General features: G+C 40.1%; 1 protein-coding gene across 5 annotated transcripts in view; it reads left to right on the top strand.

Moving 5' to 3' along the window:
• Positions 1 to 26,599, top strand: part of SMC6 (structural maintenance of chromosomes 6) — a 71,540-nt gene that overhangs the window by 17,602 nt on the left and 27,339 nt on the right. For 3 of the 5 annotated variants that reach the window (XR_005885153.1, XM_040992856.1, XM_040992855.1), the window contains 11 exons: positions 1,701 to 1,837; positions 2,731 to 2,792; positions 9,553 to 9,633; positions 11,218 to 11,319; positions 15,084 to 15,203; positions 15,296 to 15,394; positions 20,206 to 20,352; positions 20,629 to 20,717; positions 20,905 to 21,069; positions 21,432 to 21,610; positions 22,943 to 23,147. Coding sequence is in view for 4 of the 5 variants with exons in the window: in XM_040992856.1 (XP_040848790.1) it covers positions 1,701 to 1,837; positions 2,731 to 2,792; positions 9,553 to 9,633; positions 11,218 to 11,319; positions 15,084 to 15,203; positions 15,296 to 15,394; positions 20,206 to 20,352; positions 20,629 to 20,717; positions 20,905 to 21,069; positions 21,432 to 21,610; positions 22,943 to 23,147 (1,386 nt within the window). In the remaining variant the exon portion in view is untranslated. The remainder of the gene's footprint in view (positions 1 to 1,700; positions 1,838 to 2,730; positions 2,793 to 9,552; positions 9,634 to 11,217; positions 11,320 to 15,083; positions 15,204 to 15,295; positions 15,395 to 20,205; positions 20,353 to 20,628; positions 20,718 to 20,904; positions 21,070 to 21,431; positions 21,611 to 22,942; positions 23,148 to 26,599) is intronic. The other 2 variants (XM_040992857.1, XM_040992858.1) reach the window with 2 other exon arrangements.

The following is a 26,599-nucleotide window of genomic DNA, read 5'->3' as shown; positions in this document are numbered from 1 at the left end:
GTCTCCTTTTCTTTGGCATGTGCTACAACTCTTCTTTACCACCCCGTTCAGCTCCTTACTCAATCATCCACACTCCTTGGGACACACGCGTGGGCGTGAATCTCTGTCTCTGAGGCGTGTGTCCTCTTATTCTTCAGCCAGCACAGTGTCACTGTCTTCCACTGTCAGGTACTTGTCTTAATCTGCGGGGTTAGTGGGGGTGGGGAGACCATGATCTTGTGCAGCTGGCAGTTTCCCCAAGAGGTTATCCTAGTCCAGATTCCTGCTGCTTTCACAGACTATTTTCCCAGGTCCCATAACTTTGTAGCTCCATAGAATCACCATCTCTTGACTTGGTTGTATCTTAATTTGAATTTTAAAAGCTTTTTTTAAAAATAATTATGCATTTGCAGAAGTATTGTAAAGATAGTAGAGACGTCTGTTTATGTACATTTACCCAGTTTCCTTTAATTTTTGTATCTTCAGTAACTAAGATGGATTTATCAAAGCTATATGTAATTTTAACATTGATAGAATGTTAACTAAGTTATAAACTTGCTTCAGATATTTTTAGAAATTTTTTTACTTTGTATTTTAAAAGAAGCAAAGAAGCTGATCGCTCTGTTAGGTCTTAGTTCTGTTCGTCTTTAACCTGGGACGATAGGCCCTGGGAGGGCAGGCGGTGAAGCCCAATCTTCCTGCTGAGCTGCAGGAAGGACAGGGGAGGGAGCAAGAGCAGAGTGAGCCCTTCGGGGCGTTTGCTTTGTGTCCCACAGATGTGTGACGGTCACGGTCATTCCAGCTCTTTTTTTCTGACATTTCTTACAAATTACAATAGTTTTGGAATATGATTACAAATTCACGAAGTTTATTTCATTACTATTTGCAGTGGTTTTTTTTGTCAAAGATTTCCATTTTAGTACATGCTCTTAGAAACTAGACTAAGTAAGTATTTTCTGCTTTTAAGTGTTAGGAAGTTATATCTATGAGTATATTGATCAGTGTCTGATTTTTTTCTATTAAGTGTTAGTTTAGCAGACTGGAAGTGTGCAATTACTGATTTTTCCCCTTGTAATATCTTGAAATATACATGGTTGTAAATCTGACAGATATATTCAGTTAGGCAGAGTTATGCTTTCAGGTGTTATATGTATATTTAACTGTATTGTTGTAAAATAATTTACAGTGTCAACCCTTGAAGAAATTTTGAGCTTTAGTTTATATTTCTTGGTATCAGATAGTTTTATTTTATTTTTACTATCAAGTAATTAAAAAATTAAGGTAGCTCCTTCATGCTGATCTTTTTACGAAGCATTCTTGGGTATCATCATTCTTCATCATTTTTAAATGCCTTTTCTCAACGTGCTGCTTCATTGTGCAAGTGTTCCTAGTCAGGTCGTATGTTATAATGGACTGTATAATCCTTATAGCAAAATATACTAGTTGCTTACATGATTTGAAATAAGTGGAACTTAATGTTTTGGGGTAACATATTGTATTTCTGTTAACAGATAGAAGATAATTTTGCATAAAACTTGTTCTGAACTTTATATTTTTATTCTATTTTGTTAATATCTTTATCATTCTGTAATAAGCTGTCAGTCAGCAGCTGTGTACATAAGCAAGGTTTTAAGTGAATTTGCTAGATTATTTGGAGGGTAACATGGTCTTCTCACTCTTGTACTTAGCTGTGTCTGAGTTAGCCTGACGGTGTCTTTCAGCTCAGCAGATATCACCATCACATTGAGGAACAGAGGCGACGACGCCTTTAAGGCCAGCGTGTACGGGGACTGCATCACGGTGAAGCAGCACATCAGCGTGGATGGGAGTCGCTCTTACAAACTGAAAAGCTCGTCAGGTTCGTTTTGGTTTCCTTTTCATACAAATATTAGCGAATACTCAAAAACAATTTATTATGCTCATACTCATTCAAAGAGTATTTTTTTCCCATTCCCTTAAAACCTGTATCTTAGGGTTGGTTGTTCTGTGTTCAGGTATTCATATGTGTATGCACAGCTTTATAGGCAAATCTCTTACATAGAGACCTTGCACCCTTGCACTTTTTTCTCTTCTTCTCCTTTTTAAAATTTATTTGTTTATTTATTTTATATTGACATGGCTGATTTACAGAGAAGAGGGAGACAGAGGAAGATCTTCTGTCCACTGGTTCTCTGTCCAAGTGACCGCAACGGCTGGAGATGAGCCAGTCCAAAGCCAGGAGCTTCTTCCGGGTCTCTCATTCAGGTGCAAGGTTCTAAGACCTTGGGTCAATCTCGACTACTTTACCAGGCTACAAGCAGGGAGCTGGAAATTGGAGCAGCCAGGACATGAACCAGTGCCCATGTGGAATCCTGGTGCATGCAAGGAGAGGATTTAGCTACTAGGCTACTGTGCCGGTCTCCTAGCCTTGCTCTTTTTGTAGCTGTGGAGAGAGGTGGCTAGAAAGGATAGTAACAGGCACAGAGGAAGAAAGGCAAGTGTAGGGACACTGGAAAATATGGGTAGTTGAGGAGCAAATGTTAGGAGATGACGATGCTCCCTTGCAGTGCACCTGGCTGGAACTTTTTCCTCTCCACTGTGCTGTGATTAGCATAGCACTCTAGTTCCTCTGATTGATACATAATTTGGTGCTACCTTTCTTGATGATAAGATGAAGAGTAATTCATTTTGGTATGTTATTAAGTAGGACAATGTATTTTTTGGGTTGTTTTCCTAAAATTGTCTGGTAATTTTTTGTTTCTCATAAATTAGGTGCTGTGGTTTCTACAAAGAAAGACGAGTTAACTGCAATTCTTGATCATTTTAACATTCAGGTAATTGTTAAAATTGTATATCAAAGTAATTAAACTGATTGTTTTTTGGCGTGCTTGTGCTTAAGGTATAGAAACTGTTAAAAATAACTCATGCGTAACCTGACTACAGAATGTGTACTGTTAACTATTGTTAATGAAACCGCTTAACAATTACAAGTTCACCATGAATTTTAAATATATAACATGCTGGCTTTAATTTGAACATTTAAACTGCTAAGGGCTAAAGTTTGTGTTAAAATAAGACTTTTAAATTTAAAAAACATCCTACCATGTAACTGAATTGCTATATTTTGTTTTGTTTTGTTTTGTGTTTTTTCTTTTATTATTGTTGTTATCAATTTATAACACAGTTCCATAGGCCCTGGAATTTCCCTTATCCCCTCCCTAATTCTTCTTCCCCACCCCTCACGAAGTCCCCTATATTATTACACTTGTATCGTTCTTCATAAATAGTCATAAGTCCATCATTGCAGGCATGGAAAATGGACAGTGGCGAAGAATCCAGTATCATGTTGTCAAGATATATTCAGTCTCATTGGGAGTTCGTCTTTGATCTGGAAGTAGAAATGCATATTGCATTGCATGCTCACATCTGGGTATGATAGTCTCCATTACACAGTTACTATACATCCCCTTAAATGAAAAGCCACAAAGCAAAATCAGCAGCAGAGGAAAAAAAGAAATTTATAACACCATAAAGTTAAATAACATGCTACTGAATGAGTAATGTGTCACTGAAGAAATGAAAAAGAAACTCAAGAACCTTCTTGAAGAAAATGATGCCACCATAGGAGCTATGAGTTAGTGAAGAATTTAATGGGGAAAAAAGTGTTGAAGAAATGAAAATAAAAACAAAAATGTTGAAATCTGTGAGAGATGGTTTCCGCTGGTTGTGGTTGGTGAGATGTGTCTCCTGTAGGCAACATAGATGGGTTTTGTTTTTTAAATGCAGTCTACTAATCTATGATGTTTGATTGATGAGTTTAAGCCATTTACATTCAGGATTAATATAAATAGGTGGTAATTAGTCCTGTCATTTTAACAATGGGTTGGTCATTGATTTAGCCTTGTTATTATCTTGCTGGGATGGTCTTCGCATTTCCCTTGGGTTTGACGGGTCTGTTTCTTTTCCTTTAAGTAGTGCTTGCAGGGCAGGTTTAGAAGAGGCATATTCTTTTAACTTTACTGTGGACGAATTTTACTTCATTTTCAAAGACAAAAGGAAAGGAAAGTATGTTATTTATTCTGAGCTGACAATCTTGTTTTTAGAATCTGGAATATGTCGCTTCATTCTCTTGTGGCCTATAGAGTTTCCTGTGAGAGGTCTACCTGTGACTTTAACAGGCATTCTGTCATATGTCAGTTAATTTTTTTTCACGTGTACATTTAAGGATCTTTTCATTATGTTTGATTGAAGAGAACTTGATTATTATGTGTCGGGCTTGAAGATTGCTTTTGGTCAACCCTGTTGGGAGTTCTGTCCCCCTTTTGGATGTTGTTTCCCCATTGTTTCGCTAGGTTAGGGAAATTTTCCCTTATTATTTCAGTGAATGCATTTTAAACACAGCTTCTTTTTCTGCACCTTCTGGAGCTCCTGTAAATTTTATATTTGGCCTTTTAATGGTATGTCTTAGTTCTTGAATATTTTTATTAGTTTGACCCAGCTCTGCTTCTAGCTTTTTGATTGTTTCCCCATCATGACAAGAAATATTTTCCAATTCTGAGATTCTTTCTTCTGCATGTTCATTTTATTATTGAGACTTTCCACTGAATTATAATTTGCTCTGTTGTGTCCTTTATTTCCAATAATCTGCTTGATTTTGTTTCAGTATTACTATTTCCTTTGTGACATACTTCTTAAATTCCTTTAACTCCTATACGTGCTTCTCATTCTTCATAAGAAGCTTTATAAGGTTCCTGAATTTTGTATCCCCCATTTTTTCAATGTGTTCTTCAGGTAACTCTGAGGTTGGACAAGGCTTTTGTTCCTTTGCAGGGGAGCCTTCAGCAGTATTCATTGGGCTTCTGTCTCTTCTTTTGCTCTTGGTCGTTGTACTTCTGGTTAGCAGATTCTTCTTGGGGCAGGTTTCTAAGCTGTGTCACCCACAGGTCTGCAGTTCGATTTTAGTGATTGTAGTTGGTACACAATTCGTTGTTTGCAGTCACTTGTGCCACTTTGAAGCCACCAGTACTATGCGCTGAGTTCAGTGCGTTTGCTCCCAGCTCAGCACATGTGCAGCTCACTGTTTTCTTAGCAGTCTCACAAATCACAAACCCTTTGCCACACTGTTCAGAATGGTGCCTGATGGAGTTCTTAACCTGCTGGCCATTATGTCTGGGGGCTGCCCAAACCTATAGTGGGTGGAACTTGTAGATGCTATGTCATTGCTATTCACTGAGCCTGAAGTGAGTTCCCTTCCAGCTTAGAGCAGGCACAGTCTTGTCCTAGCACCTTTGCCTCCCTCCACAAAAACTGTACCTGATTTGGCTCTGTTGGATGTCTGGGCTGTGAAATCCAGCCTGTTCCATGCTGCCTGTCTGGGATCTGCTGCTCTGTCTCTGCTCCTGGTCAAATCGAACAAACCAGCAGGACAGGAAGCTCTCTGGGTTCACCTGCTGAGCTCCTGATGAGCTCCACTTCCTACCTGGTTGCTGGTGGAGTTCTGTCCACTGGTGCAGTTCAGATTGCCACTGGCTGAATGTTGCTGGGGTGCCTGGTCACTGCAACACCACACCGTGTTTCCACTGCTTTCCCGTGTCCATCAGTCTCCAGGTGCCCTGTCTGTCCTGTCCTATTTCCTGGAATGTGCCCTCTCTGCTTCACCCTGACTGATGTTTGTTTAAACGTGTCTTTACCCTGTTCTGCTGTCTTGATTCTCAGTTGCTATATTCTTAAAGAAAGAAAATGTAATCCAGAAGGAGAAAATGTTTCTGTCTATTTCAGAGTTACTGATCCCAATAATAGGCGACAAGGCTTGGGTCCTCTCTGCTAAGATACTTTGTGTTAGACAGTACTGCAAGGCTGTGATGAAGTCTCTGAGACAGGTTTCTTAGGAAGAAAAAGAGGCTTAATTAAAGCTTAGAGTTGTGGAAATCCAAAGTCCAAGTAGCATAGCATGGATTGTGATGCAGCCCCTGTGACGGATGGTGGAGGAATTACAGGAAATGATAGGTCTTAAAAAGGAGATAAAGAGACTGTGTGACCTGCTGGCATGGCATTGCACGCTACTCCTCTACCTGCTGAACTGATAGCCCATAGAGGTGCCAGTTAGAGTTCTGGCTATTCCACTTCTGATCCAGCCGCTTGTTCGTGACTAGGAAAGGCAGCAGAGGATGGTCCAAATCATTGAAACCTTACATCCACTTGGTGACCTTGAAGAAGCTCCTGGCTCTTGATTCCGGATCAGCTCCGCTCTGGCCATTGCGAGATTTTAGTATTGAACGGAAATGTGGTTCTCTGTCCTCTCTTTGTAAAAATCTGCCTTTCAAATGAAAATGGGTAAAGCTTTATATATATAAAAAAAGATTGTACTTTGGTTTGAAAGGCAGAGACATTAGTCTTCCAACTGCCTGCCTGCTCCCCAAATTTCCAACATGGTCAGAGTTAGAGCGTGTTTGAAGCGTAGTCCCAGTGTCCCCTGCAGGTGACCGAGTCAGGTGCATGAGCTGTCCTATGCTGCTTCTCAGGTGCTCTTCAGCAGGAAGCTCGGTGAGAAAAGGAAGGGCGCTTAGACTCGAACCAAGCACTTGGATATGGGAGAGGGTGTCCCAGGCACGTGTGACCACTGCGCCGTCTGTGTACTTGGTCATTATGTACTGCTGTGTCTGTGCCACACTGGGGGTTATTTTTCAGGATTTAGAGCACTATGATTGTTACTACAGAGAAAGAACGTTCAGGAGTTTTGATCTCTTTTCCAGTTTGCTTTAGAACAAACTTACCAGAACAAATCTCTGTGGTGTTCGGTGTCTGAATCTACCCTGCTTGTCAGGGTAATCTCTAGCCATAAATGGCTCCTGTCCACGAAGTGTATGACCTGTTTTTTTATTGTTGATTTTGGTGAAGCAGAAAAAGCCATATGTGGCAAGTCACAAGCTTAGGAAAGAATAAGAAGCATTATTAAAATCTGGAGCAGAGCAGGTGCAGCAAATGTATTTTCAGTTAGAACACAGTTTGAGTACTGAAAACCAAAACTTATCGTTTATGTAATAACAGAGATTAGGAGAATGTTTGAGGTTACCCAGCCATGCGGGTCATGCTGCACCCTGTGGGTACCTGACACACGGGCCTGCTCCACATGTACCCTGTGGTTCTCTGGCATGCTGTGCAGACCTTGTGTGGACTTCAGATGTCTCTGTCACATGCACCTGAAGGTTGGTTGGGGCAGTCACTCAGTCAGGGAGTCTCTTAGTCTCTTTTGTGGGTTGTTTCTGTAGGAAGTTCTCCTTTGGTAGAGCGTAAAAGCCTGCTTCTGCATGCTCCTACTTCCTTGGGTAATATAAAAGATGCTTATTCTTTCTTAAAATAATGAAGATTATTATGTTAATTACTTTATTCTTCTTGGATGGTTTAATTGTAACTGAAGGTCAGATTCATTGATAACATACCAGAGGACTTAGAACCTTGCTGTTAAAAGCTAATCACTAGCCACAGGTGGATGGATCTTGAATGCTTGCATATAGGTGGTCTTGAGGTGTGCTTCATAGTAGATGAAGTAGCAGATTTTGAAGACAATAAAAAAGAATAGCTTAATTTTCATGTTGATTGCTATGTTAAGGTGATATTTTGGCTATAGTGGACTAAAGCATCGCACCTAGCTTTACCTCTTTATATCTTTGATTTGGATACTATACAGTATCTAATTGTATAGTCCCTTCTACTCTGTGGTTAAGCTGGTGCATTTGTTGATGTGTTTTGAGAGACAAAGAGAGATGCCTACTTGCTAGTTCACTCCTCCAGATGCCTTTGATGGTTGGGCTGAAATGAGGCCAAAGCTGGTAACTTGGAATTCATCCAGGGCCTCCAGAATGAGTGCAGAAATCAGTCTTTGGTATGGTTGGTAGTTGTCTTAGGCTCCAGGCCCCACATCCTCCTCAGCCTTTAAAAAGTCAGATGGGGGCCCGGCGGGATGGCGCAGTGGTTAAGGTCCTCGCCTTGCACGCCCGGGATCCCATATGGGCGCCGGTTCTATCCTGGCAGCCCTGCTTCCCTTCCAGTTCCCTGCCTGTGGCCCAGGAAAGCAGTCGAGGACAGCCCAAAAAGCTTTGGGACCCTGCGCCCGCATGGGAGACCCAGAAGAGTCTCCTGGCTTCGGATCGGCATAGCATCGGCTGTTGCGCTCACTTGGGGAGTGAATCATCGGACGGAAGATCTTTCTCTCTGTATATCCGCCTTTCCAATAAAAAAAAATAATAAAAATAAATCTTTAAAAAAAAAAGTCAGATGGCAGTCTGAAACTATAGTAGAAAAAAATCATTGTAAAAAATATGCAGCAGTCACAGTCTGGTCTTTGTGTTAGAAAACTTTAAAGGCTTCTTTACAATTGCATAAATTTTTGTTTTACCTTAGAAGAGAGAACCTAGCATTTTACTTAAAAGAAATGTTTTAAACCACTGGTATAAAAACAAATTACCCAAGTGTGTTTTGCAAATGTTAAAGATTTTCTCATTTTAAGGTAAACTTAAAGGAATGTATAGTGATGGCATAAGAGACTATCATATCCAGATGTGAAGATACAATGCAGCTTGCATCTCTATTTCCAAATCAAAGATGGACTCCCAGTGAAACTGTTGAACATATCTAGACAATGGGATGCTGGACTGTGTGCCGTTGTCTGTACCAGCAATGTCAGGACACACTTAAAGAACAGACTAATGGACTTATGACTGCTTATGTAGGATTATACTATTGTAATAATATAGGGGAAATGAGTCAGGGATGGAGATTTGGGGAGGGAACAGAAAAATCCCAGGCCCTATAAAATTGTACCATTATATTCAAAATTTAAATAAATAAAGGTTTTAAACTTTTTGTTTCTCATCTATACTGACTGCATAATATGTACCGTAAGATGTTTTTGCTAATGCCACATATACTAATGACCCTGAGTTTTTAGATAAGTTGTGTTCTTTTTGTGTCTTTCCAATTTCTTTGATAGTTTAAATTGATCGTTTAATACAAGCAATGGCTTATTTAAAATGACTCTTCAAAGGATAGGAATGATTTCTATTCCTTTTACAATATCCTCATGAAAGAATGAAGGTACATGGCAAATCTGAGATTGCTGTAAGAAAAAGGTAAAAAAAAAAATCATGGTGATTCTGGATAGAAATGGTGGAGTTGAACTTTATCTGTTTAGCTGTAGAAACTCACTAACATGCCCCAAGGCTCAAAGAAAGCTGGGGACATGGTGCCATGGGAACTGGGGGCAGCTCAGCATAGCCCACTCTTGGTCTGTGATTAACAGTGATAGTCTATAAAAGCAGCTGGAAGTGAAAAACTTTCTAATAAAAGTACCTCAGGGCATTCTTACACTGTCTTAAAATGGTTCAATGTTGAATTTTGAGTATCTGTTTTGGAATCATGAAATTTTGAAACATTCTCCCTACGTGAAAGATCACTCACATTTATCAAAGCTAACACTTGGCCATGCTTAGCTTTATTGATGTTACTGTAGGTCAGTTTTAATGTCTATTTCAGTTCATCTTTCTTTAAGGCATTGAAGTAGGATTTTCTTAAAAGACCTGTTCTTGTTTATTTCAGGTGGATAATCCAGTTTCAGTTTTGACACAAGAGATGAGCAAGCAGTTCTTGCAGTCTAAAAATGAGGGTGACAAATACAAAGTAAGAGCCACCAAAGCAAATGTAAATTATCCAAAATGAGCACATGTACATAAATACCAAACATTATTTTTGCTCAAATAATAGATACTGAGATTCTTCTTCTTCTTCTTTTTAAAATTTATTTAATTGGAAGAGTTATGGATAGAAAGAGGGAGAGGCAGAGGTCGGTCTTCATTCACTGTTTCATTCCTTAAATGGCTACATCGGCTGGGGTTAGTACAGGCTGAAGTCAGGAGCCCTTAACACTTGGGCCATCCTCTGCGCTTTCCCAGGCACGTTTGCGGAGAGCTGGATCAGAGTGGAGCAGCTGGACCTGGGTAAAGGCTCAGTGGCTATATCCTCACCTTGCATGTTCCGGGATCTCATATGGGCACTGGTGCCTGTCCCAGCTCTTCCAATTCCCCGATTGTGGCCTAGGAGGATGGCCCAACGCCCTGACTCTTGACCCACTTGGGAGACCCAGAAGAGAAGCTTCTGGCTTCTGGCTTCGGATTGGCTCAGCTGTGGCTATTGCAGCCACTTGGGAAGTGAAAAAGCAGATAAAAGCTCTTTCTGTCTCTCCTGTATAAATCTGCCTTTCCAGTGAAAATAAATACATCTTTAAAAAAACAAACAAACAAACAAAAAACTGTTGCTCATACAGGATCCCTGCTATGCCAAAATGTTAGTGCCAGAAATTTCTTTTTCTTAAAGATTTCTATTTAAGTACTATTATAGGACTGAAGTGGGAAATTAAATAAAATGTTAGTATAATTTTGTTGATAGGTCATTGTTTTTAGTATTTTGCCTTTGATTCTGAACGAATTTCGTTTTTCTCAAGTTAATCTTCAGGGAAAGCCAAGAACAATTGATCATGAAACATATTATGAACTTTAAACTGTTGAACAATTAAAAAACATTTGACTATTGAAACTTTATAGCTTTCTGAATAAGTTTTGCTGGTTCATATTCTAAAAGTTTTAAGTTACAATAAGATTAAAGACAGGAACAGGAGTGGTCTCTGTCCCTTGTGTTTTTGTTTTTTTTCATAAGATTTATTTACTTGAAAGGCAGAGTTAAGAGAGGTCTGCCTTCTGCTGGTTCACTCCCTAAGTGGCCACAGCGTTGAAAGCGAAGCCAGGAGCCTCTTCTGGTCTCCCGCACAAATGCGGAGACGCAAGGACTCGAGCCTTTCTCTCTTGCCTCCCCAGGCACATCAGCAGCAAGCTGGATGGGAAGTGGACCAGTCAGGACTTAAACCAATGTCTGTATGGGCTGCTGGCGCTGCTGGCAGTGGCTTCGCTTTTTATGCCACTGTGCAAGCTCTGGTTTCTGTCATTTATGCTTAAAACTCATAGTGACATGAAGCCTTCAAAATGATACTGCAGTTACTTTTCCTGTGGGGCATTGAATACTTTTGCAAGTGAGCGTGTGAATGTAAACATAGCAGGGTCAGTAAATTTGAGTGTGAAATAAGATGTCTTTTGTATCTGTGTTTTTAAGGTTTTTAATTATCGCATTTAACACTTCTCAGATTATATTTTCATTTTTCACAGTTCTGTGTAAGTTTATACATTCCTGATTTTGTTTTTCTTGTTAATGCAGTTCTTTATGAAAGCAACCCAACTTGAGCAGATGAAGGAAGATTATTCTTACATTATGGAAACAAAAGAAAGAACAAAGGAGCAGATAAATCAGGGAGAAGAGGTTTGTAAGCGGTTAATGTAGACCTGTTTGAGATTGGAGAGATTCCCATGGTTTCTACTTGAAATGGTAGTATAAAATGATATATTAATCTATCTCAACATGTATATAAAACTATGTAGAATACTCTGAAATTTGTATATGTTTAGTACTTGAGGTCTTGATTTTTTTTGTTTGTTTTGTAATATTGACTGTCTGTATGTCTTTATCTTATGTTAGAGTGCAAATTAAAGACTAGGAAGTAGCTTACATACTTACTTTTGCTACATGATTAGTTCTACAGTAAGGTATTACAAATTTTCATTCTTTTATGTAGTTTAAAAACTGTAGGAACTATCCTATCTCCTTTGTGAGGATGTGCACAAGGCTCACGCTAATTATAAACATACTATGCATGCATAATTATCAAACTGAGTATCTCCTTCATTACACTAGTGAAATGTTAGCCTTCTGTAAGCAGTTGATAGCTTAAAGCAGGTGTCATCAGTACTGACAAGCTTGGCATCTGGGCAGGCTTGCTTGAATTCCCAGTCACAGCAACAATGACATACTTTGTTTTTTATCAGCTATAGTTGGTTCTTAGGCTTTCTTCTTCAGATTCTTGAGTGTGCAGTGTTGTGTCTGAGGGTCAGAGTCAGCAGGCTTACAGTACACTTGTCTAGTATTCCGCTCGGCTAGCTTCCTGTGATTCCACGTCTTGTTCTGTTGTTCATCAGTACATGCAGCCTTCTCAAGTTCCAGCAACTTTTGTTGACCTTTTGACATGGACTTATACTGAGGATTGACTGGAGTTGAATTTATCAGATGTTGCTAACCTTTTTACTTTGTAAGTTCTTGAAAAAGGTCTGTAGTTATATAAAAGAAAAGTGAGAAATCAAGAATGAATGTTTATTTTATTCCATGTCTTATTCATTCCAACTTGTGTAATGATATAGTGTGGAAAGGACTGCTATAACCTCAGAATTATTTCAGCCTACTTGTTTGGAGTAGGAAATATTGGAAAGGAAATATTCAAATAAATACATATATTAAGTGTAGATTTTAAAAAAACACATCAGGATTTTGAAGAAGTTGGTTTGCTTCAGATCTCTTGGGGTTAACATCACTTTCCCCATGGTATTAATTTGTTTTCAGTAATTCCAGATATCTTGGGTATAAAGTTTAAGAAACATTCCGCTTTTTATATTTCAGAGTACCTAAGATATTATGCACATAAGAATTTTTTTCTAGTTTATTAAATATCCTATCTTCTCAAAATGAGCTGTGGATTTTGAAAAAGTATATATGCTTAAAAACTAGATGTCACTCAGCATATGCTGAATTTTTTTTTTAAAGATTTATTTATTTATTGGAAAGTCAGATATACAGAGAGGAGGAGAGACAGAGAGGAAGATCTTCCGTCCGATGATTCACTCCCCAAGTGAGCTCAATGGCCAGTGCTATGCCGATCCAAAGCCAGGATCCAGGAACTTCTTCCGGGTATCCCACACGGGCACAGGGTCCCAAAGCTTTGGGCCATCCTCGACTGCTTTCCCAGGCCACAAGCAGGGAGCTGGATGCGAAGTGGAGCTGTCGGGATTTGAACTGGCGCCCATATAGGATCCTGGGGCGTGCGTTCAAGGCGAGAACTTTAGCCATTAGGCCACACCTCTGGGCCCAGCATATGCTGAATTTCTACAACATGCCTGTTGGCATTGTCCATTGCCCATTTGCAGATAGCACAAATATGTATCAGAATTCTTGGGATGATGGACTAAGTGTGCAGCAGGAAACAGACGGTACGTAATTGGGTTAGGCTGAACACTAGGTATAACTTCTGTGTGAAAACTGTGAAGAGCGTGTGGCATTGGAGAGAACAGAAATAGGGGGGAGCTGTTATGAAGTGATGTTTGAAATGACATTAAAGGATGAATAAGATGAGACAGTGGTTGATGTGAATGAGGATGTTCCAAGTAGTAGCATGATAGAGGTCTCCAGGTCAGGAGAGTCTGTTGTGCTCTTTAAGCGCTGAGAGATTCCTACATGGGCTGGAGTGAAGAACACAAGTATGCGGGAGAAAGTACCAGATTGTAGAGAATATTACACAACGTAAGAGCAGCAGGAGACATGAACTGGAGTAACTTGACTACATGGTGCGTTTTCAGTACATTGCCGTGCTATACAAGAGAGATATAAGGACAAGGGAGTGAGGTTAATAAAGAAGATACAATTGTCTGAAGAGATTATGGTAGCTAAATTAGGGTATTTGTTGTAGCAAGAGGGAAATAAGTTGAAATGATTGGGCAATTGTGTGTGTGTGACTATGATGTCACCATTAATTTTCCTCGCAACTGAGTAAGTTTAGAGATAGGAAGCTAGGGGAAACAGTTGGGTTTTTTCTTTTTTTTGAAAAAGAAGAGTGAATTCCCTTTTCAATAAGGTATTAGGAAGGAAAGTGAAATTTGTACATCTGAGGGAATTGTCAAATAGGAAGCTGCCTGTGTGCTGCTGCAATAATGTCCAGGTCTGCTGTCAGTAAGAGTGTGAGTGGCATCAGTGCATTACTGGTGTGGAGGCCCCAGGAATAATGTGGATGACTGAGTGGAGTGAAAACACGTGGGGAGAAGTCAGTGAAGGAAGGAGATCATCATGACGGGCTGTGGGACGTGTACTGTGGCTAAAGCACCAAAACAATTGTGTAACTCAAAGTACTTACAGTGACTCTTCAAAGATGATTTTTGCAGGATGAGTTTCAGTAGTGGTATATAAAAAAAAACTAGGTATTTAAGGCTGAAAAATGAAGAAAAAAAGAATAGGCAATCTTCAAGCAACTTGGATGGGAAGGGCACAATTTTAGTGGAAGAGATGGTGCCAATTGGTAGTTGTGTACTTGTAAGTCAGCACGCCCTGGAGCAGAGTGAAGCACGGCAGCAGATAGGAGTCAGTGACAAGGGTGAAAAGATGGGATGGAAGGTCAGTAGGTTTAAGTGTAGGGAGTGGGAACTCAGTGTGGAAATCTTTCCTTTGGAAGCAGGGGTGCACGTGGGTGCACTGTTTTATATTTGAAGATCAGTTTCTTGGAAGTTGGGGTAAGGAGTTTCCAAGTGATAACTTCTAAATCTCCTTAGGCTGAGCCAGGGATAATGAGGGTTTGGAAACATGATGATGGTGTACATAGAGTCTCATGAGATTATAATGAATTTCAGTAATCCTGGAGAATGAGAAAATGAATTGACCGAGAAACAGCGAGACCTGCAGGGTTAAGATGCTATTCAAATTTGGAAAGTGTGAGTGAGGACTGGTGTCTTACATGGATACAGACTGTAAAGTCTAGAAGCCAAACTGTTTTGAGTGTCAGGATACTTGATATTTGTCATAGATTTAGATTTTAAAAATAACTGCTTTGGTTTTTGGAAACAGACTATTTCTGATCCTTCGCTCATCTTTGGAGTGGGGGAGTGGGTACTGGTTACACTTTAGAAGAACAGAAAGAGAAAAGAAATGTGGAAGTACATTGAAATTTGTCTATGCTTGTATGGTTTAAGCCTTTAATTCTTTTGGTTTTCTTTTATGTGCAGAATATTGGCACATTTTTGTAGTGTAGAAATTAACAAAATTGTTGTAGCTAGCAAAAGTCAGAGAGCCAAAAGTATTTTTATTTCTACTTTAAAAAAGCCATATCCTAATAAACCTTTATGGAGTGCTTACTAAACATTGCCTTCAAAAGAAAAACATTTGTAGAATGTCTCAAGAAACATACCGTGTTTTTGTTTTTTTCTTCTCTTAAGCGACTTAGTGAACTAAAGCGCCAGTGTTTGGAAAAAGAAGAACGTTTTCAAAGTATTGCTGGTTTAAGTACGATGAAGACTAATTTAGAGTACTTGAAGCATGAGATGGCTTGGGCTGTGGTAATGTTTACTTAATTATTTACATATTAGCAATATATAGAATGTATAAGGTGACAGTCTTACCAATGACTTGCTATATAATTTCTTCTTAGGTCAATGAAATTGAAAAACAATTGAATGCCATCAGAGATAATATCAAAATTGGAGAAGATCGTGCTGCTAGACTTGACAGGAAGATGGAAGAACAGCAGGTAATTCCAGTTTTTTAACACAGGAGCTCAGTAGGCTCATATCTAACTGCAAGTATTAGACTATTGATGAACTACAAAAGTGGCGCTTGCAGGTGAATTCACTAATGAGGTGAAGCAGATGTAAGCTTTTTTGAGGACTGTTGTGAAAATCAGATCTTATGGTTGGCTGTGAAAAGCCTGTCTGGCTAAGACTGGATTTTTCATGATACAGACAATGGGACTTTGCTACTGATGAAAAGTACTAGAATGGGAAGCCTGGACTTTGAATTTTTTGAGAAGTTCAAACTAAAAGGGGCTTTAGGAATGAAGTGTGTGCCAGGATAATAACTAGAAAAACATCGTTCCTAAGTATCAGCAAGTATAGGAGTTTGAATTTGAAAACAATGCCCAGGAACTGCCAATGGGACATTAGGAAAATGTACAGGACTTAGAAACAAGATATCCCATTAGAGGATTTCATACAGCTGTAACATTTGGAAGATGTTAGATCGATAAGCTTCATTTCAACCTGAGATAAGAACCCAGGCGGAAACTCTGCTGTATAAAATTTTAGAAGAGGGCCCGGCGTGGTGGCACAAGTGGTTAAGGTCCTCGCCTTGCACGCCCGGGATCCCATATGGGCGCCGGTTCTAATCCTGGCAGCCCCGCTTCCCTTCCAGCTCCCTGCCTGTGGCCCGGGAAAGCAGTCAAGGATGGCCCAAAAAGCTTTGGGATCCTGCACCCATGTGGGAGACCCGGAAGAGGCTCCTGGCTTCGGATCGGCATAGCATTGGCCGTTGCGCTCACTTGGGGAGTGAATCACCGGACGGAAGATCTTCTTCTCTGTCTCTCCTCTCTGTATATATCCGCCTTTCCAATAAAAAATAATAAAAATAAATCTTTAAAAAAAGAAAAAATTTTAGAAGAGCGCAAAAAGTTTCAGTAGGGCCCCTAGCGGGCTGATGGTGGTGAGAAGTGGCATTGTCCTGCAGGGGAGTTTCCACAGAGACTCTTACCTTCCGGCAAAGCTCCTTTTATGTCCTTAGTGTTTTAGATGTAATTAACATACCACGAGGTTTGCCCATTTGAAGTAGGCAATTGACAAGGTTGTGCAGCTAGTACTGTAGAACTGCTGGTGGAACTGTAGCTTTTCTTTGTGTATTCAGGAATGTACTCCTGGTGTACGGTGTGTCAGCGTACTCGGCCCTTGGTGTTGTGTTCCCTTTTCCCTGAAGAATTTCTGGCACCAGGCTTGGTGGGTGGTATAGGTTGTAAGCTTTCTCAGATTTTTCCCCTTTTAAACAGAAGTAGGTGTCTCTTTTCTTCTAAGGGTTATGGCATCAAATCATCAAAGGTGATGAGTATATAAATTCATGGGGAACGTGTAGAGGAGGATGGTTGGTTTAGTGATATCTGGGCTGAGTTTCATCCCTCTGAATTTCCACTTCTGAGGAAATACTCTGAAACTAGCACCAAATCTTTTCTCAGCCTTGTTTCTCAATTTGTCAGAGTAAAGCCTTAAGTATTGTTTCCTCCTTAAGCATTTTCTAGTCTGACCTGCTCACAGATGCTCACCTCCTTCTAGCAGGAAGCAGAGGATTATAAACTCTGGGTTTGTACTTCAGCATTTGGACACTTTGGCAAGCAGGGTTTTGGAAAGCATGGACATGTTGACTTTTATTTGTCTTACCAAGTCCTTTTAGGAGAAAATATGTGTACTTCATTGTAATTTACTGTAAATTCAGTATACAATATGATATTTCTTCTGGGATTTAATCCTAGGAAATAATTGTTGCTGGTACCTAACAAAAGGCTGTAATTTCTATTCACTTTTCTGAATAAAAACAGGATAGCACAGAAAATAAATGCAAATATTTCTTTTAAAAAATCACTTTGAAGTTTGTTCTCTTTAGCCTAATGACTCACCACAAAGAGTTGCACACAAGTTGCTGACTTACACATCTTGTATTTCTCAGACCTCAGCTAAGTGAGTGGCAGAGAACCCCATAGAACTGCTTTGTGAAACTAGGAAATACTTTGACACACCCCTCCTGCCACCCCCATCTTTTATGCCCAACTACAGCAGTCGCAACAGGATGAAGGCAATGACTTCCTTCACCTGCCTTCAGGACTACAGTAGCTTTGCTATCAAAATATTTTTAATCCACTGTGATGACTGAGAAGAGATTGAAACAGTTCAAGGAGAAGAGAGCAGTGGTGAGCATTGTATTCAAAGCTAGCTTATCTCAGGAACTATCCCCGTGTACTAGCATTTCTTTTTCGGTGGAACTGTAGAAAATCTCAGTATCAGAGAATCCTCTCTCTAATGTTTACTGTCTTGTGTTTCTTCCCAACTTGACCTCACTGCACGTCCAGTAGATCAATAGCAGTCAAAATATAGTGTTGTCAGAACACATCCAACGAGACAAGCTGGGGTGACAGAGGCAAGGCTGGACCCCTGTGCAGAAGAGGCTCCAGGAAGAGGAGGCGAAGGGCCCCTCGGCTGGCACACGTGCTGCCCCCAGGGAGTCCTCAGGGGTCTTCTTGTGTTCTCTCCGATGAAAGGCAAACATTTGTGCTGTCTGGTCAGCTCACCAAGGGCTGAGGGTATTGCTTGTCCAGTCCCCGTTTCAAGAGTGCTTTGACCAGGACAACTTTTTAACTTTCCTTGAAGTGCCTGTTTGCAGACATGACCTAAGTCTGAGTTGTGTTTGAATTATCATTTTACTAAGTGTATAAGAACTGTAACCCTGAAAGGAAACTTTGTCAGTTGCCCATGAGAGCACTGTTCCCCCATCTCTCTTAGGTCACTCTCCTCCCCAGGGACCCGCAAAGTAAGCTTGCAATATAGTTTGACCCTTATATGATTTCCCTCTTGCTGATACCGTTGTCCTTCTGTCATCACCCTCTTTCACTAACACTGAGAACATTACGCCCTTCAAAGCTCCACTGTGTTCTCTTCCCTAGACTTTGAAATGGATCTCAGTAACGTCCAGTGTATTGATAAGTGCTGAGACAGAAAATGCCAGAACACAGCCCAGTTACTCTTCAAAACTATCAAGGCAGCAAGAGGATATAATTTCTAAGCCTCAAGTTTTTGAATTTCACTTCAAATAGTGATTCCAGATTCTGCAGTCATGATTGGTTGTGTCATAAATTCATGTTCTAGAAGTAGCATTTGGATCCCTTTCTTTGTGGCAGCAGCTGGTTTGGAAGAGACCTGCTACCCGTTGCTTTCAACACTCAGACACGTCTGTGTCCAGACCTAGCCTCTTCTAATAGTTAGCTGCCTTACCTGTCGCCCACAACATTTCCTACCATGAGTCATGTGAAGTCGTCTTTCCTGTAAGCTGACAATATTCCCAAAAACTTCATGGAAAATTGAATTAAAGATTAGCTTATTTTAGTGTAAAATTCAAACTCCATGTGTGGTTTTAAATTATATACATTTTTGGACCCGGCCTGGTAGCCTAGTGGCTAAAGTCTTTGCCTTGTATGCACTGGGATCCCATATGGGCATCGGTTTGTGTCTAGTTGGCCCCACTTCCCACCCAGCTTTCTGCTTGTGGCCTGCGAAAGCAGTCAAGGATCACCCAAAGCCTTGGGACCCTGCGCCCACGTGGGAATTTCCTGGCTCCTTGCTTTGGATTAACTCAGCTCCAGCCATTGCGGCCACTTGGGGAATGAACCATTGGATGGAAGGTCTTCCTCTCTGTCTCACCTGCTCTCTGTATATCTGACTTTCTAATAAAAATAAAATAAATCTTTTTTAAAAAATAATATACATTGTTTTAGAACTTTTGAAACTCCCCTGATTATTGCTTTTAAAAGAAAATAGCATCTAAAGCAGATGTCAAATTTGTATTAACGTAATTTAAGGCTAGAAATATGAATGAATGTTTGTATTGTGAGTTAATGTTGAATTTGTGCAATGTCTGGGTCCATCAGAAGTTTTTATTAAATTCATTCTGCAGAGTTCTTTTCTGTTAGAGTGACAGAGCTGAATAGAGACCGTATGCCCACAAAGCCTGAAGTGTGCCCTTTTGGCTTCTGCGGAAAACAGTTGCTGACCAGATCTAAATACTTTACTTCTGTGTCCCTATTGATTCATTCTATTGTCAGCATTCCGTTTTGTCCCGCATTATTGACTTATTACTGAAGTCTTGTCTTTTCATTTCTCTCTTCCCACCCTTCCTTCCAAGTACTTCCATAATGATGTAACATCCAAATTTTGTCCTTTCTTGCCTCACTGTTGAGGATTAGTTGTACATTGCTCATTGACTATGTGGTACATGACCTGCAAAGCTTATCTCATAGCATCATCTTCTCCATCTAAGCTCCTGCAGTGTGTTTGATCTCTGAATTGTGAATACCTTTAATACATGTTCTCCGAGTTTTAAACACCTTCTCCAACTTGTGCCCTGTTCACTTAGATGAATTTTTCCAGTCTCAGCTCAGATAGCGCCTGTTTGAATGCATCTTGGTTTTTTTCTGAATAAATTGTATTTTGTTTTAGGTACTTATGCAGCATTATGTACAAACTGTCTCATTAATTTGTCTTTCTTTGCTGAAATGTGTTTTATTTCCCGTTGCTTGTGTTGTTTGAAGGCATTTGTGTATACTGCCAGAAGATACCATATTATAAACCATATTTATATTAAAATACCATATTTTATTTAAAATTAAATCCTATTTTGATATTTTATATGTTTGCTTGCCTAATATTTTGAGCAAAATTCAGTTCATTGGGATGTGAACTAGATCTGATTTTTTAAAAGGTTTTTCTGTTTTTGCAAGAAAAAAAATACCCCAATAATGTAATTTTCTTAAAGGTCAAACTTAATGAAGCAGAAAATAAATACAAGAATATTCAAGATAAACTGGAAGAAATTAGTCAAGAGACAAATGCACGAGCACCAGAGTGCATGGCATTGAAGGCAGAAGTCACTGCCAGAAAAAGGGCCTATAATGAGGCTGAGGTGAGAAGCTTGCTAGCCTGGAATATTGAAAATTGCATGACAAAGAATAGTTGTGTTTACCCATTTTTAAAATTAGAGGAGAAACAAACAATTGGAGTTTTATCTGATTAGCTTGCACCTTTTCTAAAAGGCAGTGGTTTCTAATGATCATTTAAGCCTTTAAAAATATATGTATATTTCCAGTCATAGTCAACCCCAGTGTGAAAATCTGCTGAAAGTAGACTTGATTAGGAGTTTTGTTTCCTCGTTTCATTGGATGTTTTAATTTTTTGTTAGGTATTATATAACCGTTCCCTAAACGAATATAGAGCGTTAAAGAAAGATGATGAGCAGCTTTGTAAGAGAATTGAGGAACTTAAAAAAAGGTAGGACAGTCACTTTGCAGGTCTCACAGTTACCTGATTTTGTATTAAAGTAATGTCTAGGTTGATGGAGGGTTCCGCTGTCTGTATTATGGCTGATGGACTTGTCGTCTTCTTTTTTTTTTTTTTAACTTGTCTTTTAAATGTATGATTAATTTTAATATTTTTCACTTTGATTATTTACTGTCAGTACTGATCAATCTTTGGAACCTGAGCGGTTGGAAAGGCAAAAAAAAATATCTTGCTTAAAAGAGAGAGTAAAGAGCTTACATGATCAGGAAAATACTGTCAATCAAGATATTGAACAGTTTCAGCAGGCCATAGAAAAGGACAAAGAAGAATATGCCAGAATTAAGTAAGTTTACAGCAGTTGTGGAGTTTTCTTTCGTTGCTTACACAAAATATGATTTTTGTGTTATTTGCTGTGTTATTTGTGTTAACAGCATTCTAAAATTTGTAAAAGAATTGAAGGTAAGACAGTCGCCTTGCAGTTCTCACAGTTACTGGATTTTGTATTAAAGTAATGTCTACGTTGATGGATTCTTTGCCCAACACCTTTTTAATACTGAATTCTAAGAACTTCTGCTTTTGTTTGGTAGAAGTTATTTTCAGTTGCAGAGTTCTGCTGTCATTCTTTAGAGTGGCTGGTAAAGGCAAAGTTTGCATATTTCTATGACTTCACTATCATATCTGTTTTTCTGCCTTCTTTTTTCTTAGGAGAGAAGAATTAGATGTGACTAATATCCTGAACTATAATCAGAGACAACTGAAAGAACTCAAAGATAGCAAAACTGACCGACTGAAGAGATTCGGTCCTCATGTGCCTGCCCTTCTGGAGGCAATAGATGATGCTTACAGACAAGGCCGCTTTGCCTACAAGCCCGTGGGCCCTCTAGGTGATTGTTTTGACTTATAGAGGATATCATACACATTTTATTTTCAGAAAGAGGTCTTTTGAACCCAGTTTAAACACAGAGATCTTAGAGTTACATATTTTTGTTTAGCCTTGTGATGAAAATACTCTTCTGCTCATGGATTCAGTCGCCAGATTCCAGCTTCCTACCAGTGCTGAGGGCTCCGTCGTTGGACCCCTGCTGCCTATGTAGAAAACCTTTCTGTGTTTGCCAGCTGCCAGCTCTAGCCCATCCCATCCTTGGCATTGTGGGCAGCTCTGGCCTGGCCTGGTGTGGTGGGCAGCTCTGGCCTGGCCTGGTGTTGCAGGCAGCAGTGGCCTGGCCTCGCCTGGCATTGCGGGCAGCTCTGGCCCGGCACGGCGTGGCATTGTGGGCAGTGGAGGCTAAACCAATAAGTGTGCTCTCTTCCTGCCTCCTTATAAGACGAGAAGAGAGAAGCAGTGTACTTAGATGGGGCCTTAGTTATAAATGTTCTTGAAATAATGCTAAGATCACATTGCATTTTTTAGCTTTTCTTGATACCGTTTAAACGTTTATTAACCAGAAGAAAAACAACTTGGGGAAAGGAAATTATAGAGTTTAATAATCAACTTTTTACTTTTCTCCTAAACAAATTAATGAACTAATGAACATGACGGATCAAATCAGGAAATCTAATTAGTATTATATACTTGAAAGAATGCTCATGAATTTTACATGAGCTTTATAAAATTGTTTTACTTATTTCTTATTTAGGTTTGACAGTATGATTTATATACAACTATAAGTACTGTATTATTGCCAAAATACATGAAATTTAAAGAATTTTTTGATCCTATTCTGATGACTTGCATAATTGCACATCTTAGGTGAGATGGTATTCTAAATTAAAATCTTTGTTACTGGAGTGTTGCGTTTAAGTATTACAGTGACATCTCTGTTTAAATGTAGACATCTTTATACGCAGTCCATTCAGTAGATGGGGCTTTGTTGCCATCGGTCAATCTGCAGTCCCAGTATTAATGTGTTTTTTTGAAAGTGGCAAAGAATCTATACATCCTTGGGGTGATCTTCAGAATCCTGCTGAGGAGCTAGGGTGGAACAGGTTCATGCAGAACATCACTGTTGGCTGATTTAGAGTAGGGCAGTATTTTTACAGGATTTAATAGGTTTCTCCTTTCTGTGTCCGGGGGCTTTGTGGGAATTTCTTTTTCAGTTCATGTGAGATTTGCAATGTTATTTACATTACTTTGAAAATATTTTAAGTCATTTTGAACCATTAAAAGGACGATTCTGTTGAGCTATCCAGGTGAGTGTCAGTCCTTCTGCTTTTAGGAGCTTGCATTCACCCGCGGGACCCTGAGCATGCTCTGGCTATCGAATCCTGCCTGAAAGGACTCCTGCAGGCCTATTGCTGCCACAATCACGCTGATGAACGAGTACTGCAGTCGTTAATGAGAAGATTTTACTCACCAGGAACCTCGAGGCCTCAGATAATAGTTTCTGAATTTCGAAATGAGATGTATGACATAAGAAGCAGGTAAGACCTTAGTAAGTATTACTGTTCCAGGTTTTCGTTTTAATCATGTGTAAAATTGAAGGAGGTGCCTGTGGGTGTGGGTCCCCAGGATTTAGGCCATCATTGACTGCTTTTTTAGGTCACAAGCCAGGGAGTTAGATGGGAAATGGAGTAGTTGGGACAGGAACCGACGCCCACATGGGATCCCGGTACATGCAAGGTGAGGACTTTGGCTGCTAGGCTTCACCAGGCCTGGAAGTTTTAAAACCGTGTTAACATAATATTAATTTGTAAAATTTCACTAATCCATTTTAATTTCTGTGTAGTCATTGGAGAAATAGTGACAGTTGGTATCCGTTGTCCAGAGGTTCTGGCATAAAGTCTGTTGTGGAAGACCTAGGAGTAGATGCAGTGTGCCATGGGGATTGTACAGACGAGAGAAATGCTGCAGACCTAGCCGTGATAAGAGGGTAGGCCTGAGGAAGAAGATTGGTGTGCACTACCCAGCTGGGTGTCTCAGAAACTCAAAAAAACTATGGGCAACATTACCCAAATTGGTCTGTTTGCTGATTCTTGGCTGGCTGATAACTTTGCCTTAAAAATTGATGGGAATGTATTCCCAGATTGTACTTAAAATTGCCTTTCTCTCCTATGTATAAGTCCTAATTTTGCTTTTTTAAGAAAGAATCTGTAATTCTGTGTCTGAGTTGAGCAGATTGGCGCATTCACCAGTCATCTTTTATTCTGGTGAGCATTTATAAAAGTGGATCCTAAGAAACAGGTGAGGTTCAATTGCAGGAGTAATTAACTCACATTTTAGTAGATGGGTCAGGAAGGTGTTCAGAGAAGAGATGATAAGTGAGTCGTCTTTTAACTGATGAATTTGTCAAGTGACAGAAAATAATGACTGCCTTCTACACAAATAGAGTCGTGTATGCAGGATGGAGGCACAATGCATTCTGCAACAGTGTGATTGCAGGAAAGAAAGACTACAATAGCAAGTTGGTGATAGTGTGAAGAAAAGGAAACCTCTCTTTGTACGCTCGTGGTGGGAATGCAAATCAGTACCACCATCGTAGAAAACAGAAATTCTTCAGAAAACTAAAATCTCTAGAATTTTACGAAGCTAACCTTTTGGATGTGTATCTTAAGGAAATGAAACCTGAATGTAAGAGACGTTCCTTCACTCCCATGTTCATTGCAGCTCTGTTTTCAGTAGCTGAGCTGTAGAATCAACCTAGAGTCCATGAGTGGGTGAGCAGACAAAGACATTTTATACATATATGCATTAGAATATCATTCAACCATAAAAATTAGTCAAATTTTGAGACTCTCAGCAAAATGGATAGTACTTGAGATAAAGCTAGAAGCAAGAAAGCCAAGTGTGTATGCTGCTCTTAGGTGGAAGTGAAATTAAAGTTAGCTGACCTGAGAAGAGTGATAACCAGAGGTTGAGAAATGGGGAGGAGGGTGTGTTCAGAAATAGACGCACAACAGAGGAAGAGGCAGAGTAGGAATTCACAGCCAAGTCAGATTATCATCAAAGAGGAGAATGGCCAGCCACCCTTGAGGATGAGGTTGAACACGTGACAGGGGCTCAAGCTTTCAGCAGACTGGGCTTACATTTGGGGTCTTGGGACTGTTCTTCTGGGTGGAAGAATGCCAAGAAAATGGAGGAGTGGGTGGGGACCAGAACCGGTTTTGCCTCAGGCTTTTCACCCTTGGTTGGTCTTGCCTCTTGTGGACAAGAATGGTCTTTTGAAGAGTCCCTGTTGGGAGACTTTTTTTTTTCTTTTTACTATGTCAAGGACATAAGGCACAACTTCTGTCCTTGTGCACTCCATTGCTGATCCTGGGCACTGGTTTCTCTGGCTGCTTCCTGCTGATAAGACACATCTATGTAAGAGTCATGGCTTAGGTGGGTTGGATAAGGAGAACCCCCAGGGTTTATTTTTTTTTTGTTTTTTCAAGATTTGTTTATTTTTATTGGAAAGTCAGATAAACAGAGAGAAGGAGAGACAGAAGGATCTTCTATCTGCTGATTCACTCCCCAAATGGCCATAACGGATGCAACTGAGCCAATCTAAAACCAGGAGCCAGGAGCCTCTTCCAGGTTTCCCACATGGGTACAGGGTAGCAAAGCTTTAGGCCATCCTGGACTGCTTTCCCAGGTCTAAAGCAGCTGGATGGGAAGTGGGGCCACTGGGACACGAACTGACACCCACATGGGATCCTGGTGCGTGAAAGACGAGTGCCCAGCCACTAAGCCATCATGCCGGGCCAGGCAGTCAGGTTTTGTTCCTGCTTGATGGATCTGGATAGTGATGGCTTCAGCTAATAAAATTTTTTCTTTCCTGTAAGAACTTTTGAAATACATAAATTGTATATGCTAGGAATAGAGGAACTGTGATTACGAGGAGGAGGAGATAATAAAGATGTTTCCCTTGGTATAAAAATGGCCAGAGTGAGGCAGAGTTGTTTTGGAAATAGATTGTGCTTGGGGTTTTATTGTTGTAGTTATTTCGGTTTGGTGTTTTTAAAACAAATGGGGGAAATAGGAAAGCAGGAGTGTAAGTCCCTGTCCAGTTAGTAGGGGTAAACATTACTGTTAGGGTTAATGTATGTACTGGCCAGGAGTTGTGGGCTGGATTTAGTCTGGCCTACTTCTAGCCCTGGGTCCCTCATTCACTCCATTTCATTACAGAAACTGTCTGCTGCCGGGGGTCAGGGTGACTATTCAGGCTTCAAGTTGAGAAGAGACAAAACCAGGGCCTGTGGTCAAGCCAGGGTTCCAGCAGAAGATAGCTTTGAGGTGCCCTTCATGCCAGCTAGCACAAACTTTCAGATCCAAATTTTTGTGTGCATAGCTACTTGGAGGCATCCTATATGGGCACTGCTTCAAGTCCCAACTGCTCTACTTCCAATCCAGCTCTGCTTATGGGCTGTGACGGTGACAGAGGATGGGCCAAGTTCTTGAGCTCCTGCACCCAGGATCCGGAAGAAGTTCCTGGCTCCCAGCTTCAGGCTGGCCCAGCCCCTGCTGTTATGGGCGTTTGAGTGAATGGATGGAGGCTCTCTCTCAATATCTTTCTTCCCTCCTTCCCTCCCTCCTTTCTCTCTTTGTTCCTTTCTTTTCCTCTCTGTGAATCTGCCTTTCAAATAAAAATAAATGAATTTTTAAAATAAAAACAAAAAAGCAATTGCCAACTTAAATTGCCGAAGAAACCAAATTGTTAGACAAGTGTGGTTTTTATTTTAGGTCATAGTATTTGCCAAAAATTGGCTCTAGTAGAAGCTGGAATTGGACATTTTAGACAGCTGTGAGCATCCAATATGAGTAACTTGTGACCAGCAAACTCAAGCACAAAGGTGTTGATCATTTTCAAACATTTTAGTATCTTTGTACCAAAAAATTTTAAACAGCCTGTCATGTGAGCTGAAAGTTTTTAGGTGTTTTTTTTTTTAACATTAAA

This window comes from Ochotona curzoniae, unplaced genomic scaffold (assembly GCF_017591425.1).
Source record: "Ochotona curzoniae isolate NIBS_2020 unplaced genomic scaffold, NIBS_Ocur_1.0 contig_883, whole genome shotgun sequence".
NCBI classification, from domain to species: Eukaryota; Metazoa; Chordata; class Mammalia; order Lagomorpha; family Ochotonidae; genus Ochotona; species Ochotona curzoniae.
The sequence above is the reverse complement of the archived record's forward strand: the minus strand, read 5'-3'. Positions and strand labels throughout refer to the sequence as shown.